Source organism: Pteropus alecto, unplaced genomic scaffold (genome assembly GCF_000325575.1).
Source record: "Pteropus alecto unplaced genomic scaffold, ASM32557v1 scaffold213, whole genome shotgun sequence".
Lineage (NCBI taxonomy): Eukaryota > Metazoa > Chordata > Mammalia > Chiroptera > Pteropodidae > Pteropus > Pteropus alecto.
In genome coordinates this window covers 484,678-491,404 of record NW_006434829.1, presented here as the reverse complement: position 1 = coordinate 491,404, position 6,727 = coordinate 484,678, and the positions used below count along the sequence as shown (strand labels likewise).

At 67.3% G+C, this 6,727-nt stretch overlaps 1 protein-coding gene across 1 annotated transcript in view; it reads right to left on the bottom strand.

Moving 5' to 3' along the window:
- GALNT9 (polypeptide N-acetylgalactosaminyltransferase 9) overlaps positions 1-6,727 on the bottom strand; it is a 23,608-nt gene that overhangs the window by 10,089 nt on the left and 6,792 nt on the right. Inside the window, exons 5-9 of the mRNA XM_015587880.1 lie at positions 6,227-6,401; positions 4,513-4,710; positions 3,551-3,876; positions 1,049-1,164; positions 278-388 (exon numbers count right to left, since the gene is read on the bottom strand). Of these exons, the coding sequence (XP_015443366.1) occupies positions 278-388; positions 1,049-1,164; positions 3,551-3,876; positions 4,513-4,710; positions 6,227-6,401 (926 nt within the window). The remainder of the gene's footprint in view (positions 1-277; positions 389-1,048; positions 1,165-3,550; positions 3,877-4,512; positions 4,711-6,226; positions 6,402-6,727) is intronic.

Here is a 6,727-nt window from a genome sequence, read left to right as displayed (position 1 = left end):
TGCCCCTCCCCGCGGCCTCAGCCCCGTGCTGCTCATCTCTGCCTGGCCACTGTGCCGGGGGCTCCCGACAGCTGTTCCTCCGGCTGCTGGGACTCGGGCCGGTCTCGGCAGCCCTCAGAGCCCGGCAGGTCACAGAGCGAGGACCAAGTCTCAACGCTCGCTCAGCCCCGGGCACGCGAGCCAGGCCGCTCGGCCGCAGGCACCCTAAAACGCCAGCGTCCCAGTGAGCGGTCCGACTGCCTCGGACCCCACTTCCCCAGCTGGGAGACCGGCCTGCCTTCGTCGCCGCGGTGTCCGGTGTCCCGTCCGTGTGCGAGCGCTCGGCGCTGCAGCGGGCAGCCGTGCGGGCCGCGCACTGCTCCGCTCCACGACCCTCGCCGAGGTCACGCTCCGAAGGACACGGCACAGAGCGTGGGGCTGGATGCGGCTGCGGCGCCTCGGCTCCGTCACAGTCCTGCTCACACCCACGCGTTTTCGAAGCGTCCGTCGATCTCGCGCCGACCGAGCCAGCGCCTCTGAAGGTCACCGGCCGAAGTGCCGCTGCGTCCCTGACGCGCAGCAAAAACCCGCCAGGGCCGCGCACCCCGTGGGAAGCGCCCCGTGGAGCAGCGACGCACCGTGGCTGAGCCGGGCTGGCGGCGGAAGGGGACGAGGGGACGCGGTGCCGGCGAGTCGTGCCACACGCGTGTCCGTTCCTCCATCCAGCCAACCGGCAGTTTAGGGCGCAGCGCGCGGCTGCCAGCCCGTGGGGACAGTGGAGAAGAGAGAAACGGAACCCTCCCTCGGGCAGGAGGTGGGCACAGTCCGCGCTTTGGGAGGCCGGGCCTTCCGAGCGTCGGATGAGAGATCCTGCCTCAGAGCAGAGAGAGCCCCCTCGCAGGCCGAGGGCCTGGCGTCTCCGGAGCCCTGAGGGCGAGCGGGGGCTCCGGGGCCCCTCGGAGGCGAGGCTGCTCCCCGCGCGATCTGCCGCATGGCGCCGGCTGTTCCTGTCCATGTGCATTCACTTCCTCGTCCGTGAAACCGACAGAGAAACGGGTCTCAGTCGCACGTCTGCTCCGGTGGCCGGGAGCTCGGAGTTATGCTCATCGCCGTCCAAGAAAACAGGCACGGAGAAGTGATCGTCCTTCCGCGGGTCAAAGGTCCGACCTGTCCAGTTGGTGGAGTCTGGCCACAGGTCCAACGGTCACGACATCCGATCCCCGACAGCAAGCGTGTGACCGGGGGAGCTACCGGCCACCAACGTGCAACACACGTTTCTCTCGCTTCCTTAACAACTAAGAAGGATCTTGGGGTGATCGCTGACGGCCCAAACTGCGGAATTCCCTACCACGTCTACCGTTGCCGGTGACGATTTTTTAACGATGGCTCTGAATTTCAAAATAAACTTAAAATAAACACCCGAAGCAATGGCAGCAGAATCAGCTGGCACTGAATTTATTTGCCTGAGAAATTCTGCTGCGGTGACCGTAAACGGCAGGGGCCGAGGGTCCCCGGGTCCTGGGTGCAGGCGCCCGCCCCACCTCGGGGGGCCTCCTCACGTCTGGGCTGATGTGCAGCACGTTCGCAGCCAGGTGCCCGCATGTAGGTTCCTGCCTCAGAGGCCACGGACACACACAGATGCACACACACATGCACCCACAAATGCCGTAGACAGATGCACAGACACACACGTGTACCTCCCCACACGCCACAGACGTGTAGACGCACAGATGCACACGCACACATGTGATCCCACAAACACAGACACGCCGGCTGGATCTGCACTCCTGGGGAACACATGTGCAGACCCCACCAGGCCGGAGAGGACACGCCTCTGCACCGTGACCTCCGCTCAGCCCCCGGGGACACGGCAGCAGGAACCAGCGCAGCCCGGGTTTGTGGGTCCCGTCCGACTTTGCCAGAACCCAGAGACATCTCCGTCCCACTGGCGTTCGTGACCGGCCACCCTGAGCCCGCGGGACTCCCAGGCGCCACCCCAGCCTCTCAGATGCGCCCGGTGCATCTCCTTCCCCGCCAAGACCAAACGGTGTCCTCGGGGACCCTGAGCCTGTGACCTCCCCCCTCCTCTTCCCCCCGAGCTCCGAGTACGACGGACGGACGGACGGACGGACGGCAAGAACGTTTCCTGGAGTCTCCCTCAGACATCGGCCTCTCCCGACACATCCGGTGCGCTGTACAGTGTCCTTCAGAAGCGGTGGCGGCTCCTCCCGCCAGGCATGGGGCGAGGGCTCCGGGAGCCAGGGCGAGACCTCAGACCCCAGCCAAGCAGCCAGTACCCAGGGCACCTCCTTGGGGACAGGCACAGGGGACAGGAGGCCCCCAGTGCGTGAGGGGCCTGGGGCCCCTCTGCTCAGGACTCGGGGGCCGTGAGGGCTGCCCAGCCCTGCCCCGGGACCTGGACACCAGCCCGTGCCCTGCGGCACCACAGGGAGCCCAGAGGCCCGTCCCCAGCGGCCCCGTGTGGGGCTTCTCCGGCCTGGCCTGGGCATCCTGCGTTTCGCCCGCATCGTCACAGGGGCCACGGTCTGTCCCTTTGCTGAGGACTGCGCCGTCGCCCGGGTAGACCACTGTCCTGCCGGCGGACCTTGGCGCTGCTTCCACTGGGGCCCTGTGAGCTGCCGTGGGGACGTCGCGGGCGAGTCTGAGGCGGGCGTGTGGTCATTTCTCCTGGACGGCCGCGCACACAGGAGGCGGTTTCTCCCTGGACGAGGAGCTGCCACGCTGCTGCCAAGCACTTCCCATCTCGTCCCCCGCCAGCCACGCCCGAGCGCCCGGCGCTTCCACCCGGTCGGCCTCGGCCTGTCCTGTCCGTCCGGCCCGGCCCTCTCTGCAGCATGGGCGCCGTCCACTCACGGCCGTTTGCACATCCCTTGTGACTCACCTGGGGGCATCCTTCCACGAGATCTGTGTTTCGTCTGTCCCGTGCCTCTGTCCCGTGTGTCTGTCCCGTGCGTCTGTCCCCTGTGTGTCTGTCCCCTGTCCCTGTCTCGCTGCGTGCAGTGTCTGAGCGAGGCTCGCCCTCATTCTTTATTTGGGGTTTGGCACTGGGGCTTCACACTCTCCAGGCAAAGCCATCAGGAGCAGAGCTGGAGACGAAGTGCGGTCCCGCCACGGAGTCCTGCTCCCTGTGTGGCCGGGGTGTCCGGGCTGCCCAGACCGGAGGGGCGTGCCCCGTCCTGGGTTCTCGACGTTACTGCAACGTCAGGCCCAGGGCACTCGTTTTGCTGCCCGTGGGGCATCAAGCGCATTCTGAATGAAGGACCTTCACATTGCGGCCCTAATCCCAGGGGTCCTGGGACTGGTCCAGGCCTCTGCAGAAGGACGGACTCTGAGCCGCATTCTGACCCCTCTTGCTCCCTGCACAGGCGCAACCGGCTGTTGGGAGCCACCACCGAGGACGTGACAATGGGTACAGTGCGAGGCCCCGGGGAGGCCGCCTGCTCCCGCTTCCCGCCACCGGACGTGACCACTGTGTCACAGCCCCTGTGACTGCAGCGTCACTGCCCTCGGTCAGAATCGGCAAAGTGTGGCTGGGGCCACGCGAGCCCACCGCACGGTGCCCACCGGCTGCCCTGCCCGACGGCCCGGCTGCTCCGAGGCTCATCTTGTCGCCGAATGGCTCTGCGCCGCCGGACGGCAGGAGCCTGGGAAGCCCATAAGGCCCTCCAAGGCGGGGAGAGCTCTCGAAGGCGCAGGGTGGGCGGTTCGGTCACTCCAGGTGAGGTGGGCTGTTCCAGCAGGGTCTGGCAGGGACACCGGGTTGCACAGATGAGGCGGGAGGGGCCCCCAGCCCCAGCCCCTGAAATCCCGAACCTGTCCGGGGACCGGGCGAAGGCTGGAGATGCATGTGCATTCCAGGTGGACCCCTCGGCCTGGCTGGGCCCCAGAGAAAGTGGCCACAGCAGGTGTCACAGCAGAACTTCCTGGGGGGTCGGCCGACTCGGGGTGGGGCTGCCAGCTGCAGAAGCTGAGTTGGTGACGGAGACACAGGACACAAGCCAGGTGCACGAAGGCTGACGTGCACGTGCGGTGGCCGCGTGTCAGGGGCGAGAGGGGGCGGTAGGGACTGCGGCCAAGCGGGGACCACACTCCCGTCAGGACGGGGAGACCCCTCAGCCCCCGATGACCGCTGCCGTGTGAGCACACGCGCCGCCCGCTCTTCAAGCGATGCTTGATTTCTGCACTTCTAACGTAAAAATCCGTTTTCACGTCTAAGAACTGGTTCAGAATAAACGTTTTGCAGGACGAACTGAGGAGTCTCTGCCCCGGTCTCTGCCTCTGTCTCTCCATCTCCCTCTCTCGGTCAGGCTCTGTCCCCCTGTCCCCCGACCCTGTCATCACTCAGGTCACAGTTCGGAGCCAGCTCCCGTTTGCTGCCACCACGTGCCCTGCACGCCTGGCTGCGCCCCGCCATGCTCGCCTCCCCGCCCCGCCCCACCGCGCCCCAGGCTTTCTGTGGCCCGGCCTCTCTGTCCCGTAGCCTCCGCTGTGGGCCGCCCGCCTGCGGCTCACCTGATGGGCGCGGCCTCGTCCCCGCGGTCCAGCCAGTCCTGGGGCGGGGCGATGTACATGCACCACAGCCCCCAGCTGTAGCCGTGGGCCGCGCTGGCGTACTGCTGCACCTCGAATGTGTCGAACCGGATGTTGTCGATGGCCGGCAGGACCACGCGCCGGCGGTCCTCCTGGATCCGCTCCAGGGCGGGCTCGGCCCTGTGGGAGGGTGCGCGTCGTGAGGGGGCTGCGGGCTGGGCCCCCGCCCAGTCCCCGGAGATGGGCCAGCTCAGCCCCAGGCAGCTGGACGGCCGCCCGTCTGCAGGCCCAGGCGTCTCCCGCACACAGCGCTCAGGGTCCTGCCTGCTGGGCTGCACCGCTAACGCCCGGCTGACACTGGGGACGTGGAAACCACCTCGGCCACATCTGTGACATCTCTGAAGGGCTGTCCTGGCTCCAGAGCTCCCTGGGCTCCACCGAGTCTGTCACGGGGCCTTTGCCCCCACCGGCCACTTCTGCCCTCCCGCCTGCACCTGTGGAAGGTGCATCCGTTCACAGTCACCGAGGGCCGGTTCTGTGCCACACTCCATCGTAACGAACTAAAAACACGTCTGTAAGCCAAGAAAATAAAAGGCTCACGCTTCGGGGGGCTCACGATATGCTGGAGGGACACGGGATGTCACCAGGCACTGTGCGACCTACACCCCAAGGCGCGGTGGCTCAGACCGGGCGGGCGGGGGCGGACAAGGCGGACAGACGGTGACACACACGAGGAGGGATCGGTGTCCCGGAGGAAAGAGATGGGTGAGGACGGCCAGGAGCCGCGGTTTCGGATGGGGATCCCGGGGGCGGCGTGGGCCACAACCAGAGGGGATGCGGGGGTTGTGTGGGGGGCGTCGCACGCAGGGGGAACAGCCTGCGCTGAGACCCTGGGGTGCACGGTGTGCTTGGGGAGCAGGCCAGGTGACCGGAGTGGAGAAACGGGGGCAGCGTAGGCCGTGACGCAGGGAGGACAAGGGCCAAGGACGAGGACACGGGCTCTCCTGGGGCCCCCCTGGGAGCAGTGGGAGTCCCGGGTGCTCTGTGCAGGGCGTCCCAGGGGAGCAGTCCCTGGCTGTGGGTGACTTGCTGGCCCCACCCAAGGGCCCTGGTCACGGGCCTGCATCTCCTGCCAGCTCTCGGGCTGCTGGTTTGGCGGAGTGTGAGAACCTGCAGGGCCCCGGCCCCCTGGGCAGAGCTGGACAGGAGCCCCGCCACCTCCCTGCCGCCATGGGCGTTCCCGCAACGCCCCCAGGCTTCTCATCAGAAGCTTCGCCTCTTCATGGCCGGTCAGAGAACATGTGGACTCTGACCCAGAACGTTCTATAAGGACCAAAACCTGCTCCCGACTGTGCCCGGTGGCTCGGACCTCGAGTAACTGACCAGGACCCTGTCGCCCGCATGCGCACACAGCAACTGCCCCAACCTTGTGTGTGCTGCCCTGATGCATCCTCTGTTCATTCTGCCACCTGCTGGAATTAGTGGCCAATTTGAACTCCTCTGGGACGGGTGGGGGTACAGACCAATCCTCACACGGGGGCGCCCTGAGACCCGCCCCTCCCAAACGGAGTCTGAGGTCAAGGGGCTGGATGCCAAGAAGCCATGGGGCTGGACTCGGACGCCTTAGCTGGCTCTGACACAGAGCCCCCAAGGCCAGCAGCCGGGCCGCAGTGACTCAGCCCGCACCAGCCCTTACCAGCCGGTGCCGAACTCCACGTGGGCGTCGAAGAAGCCGACGACGGGCGCCGTGGCCACCTTCCAGCCCTGCAGCCGCGCCCGGGTCAGGCCCTCCCGCCGGCTGTTCCGGACGACCTTCACCAGGCCCGGGTACCGCTTGCTGACGTACTGGTCCAGGTTGAACTTGAGCTCCGCTGCGGGGCACACAGACGTCTCCGCTCGCTGGCGCCCCGGGAGGAGCCCGCGACCATGAGACCCGAGGCGGACGCGGACAGGCAAGGGGGCCGGTGCCGGATGCACACCCCTAAGTGTGTAAGGGGAAGCACCGCGGCTGGACCTCCAACAGGGCCGGGGGCCACGCACGCACGGCCCGCCCCACGGAGCTGGCGTTCCAGGGGAAAGGAAGGCGGCTCACAGGGGCGGGCGGATGCGACAGAGACGGTGGCACCCACTGGTTCAGCCGTGATGGGGAGCGGTGACCCGGGGTGGGGGGTGGCATCTGAGGGGTGAGGTGTAGCAT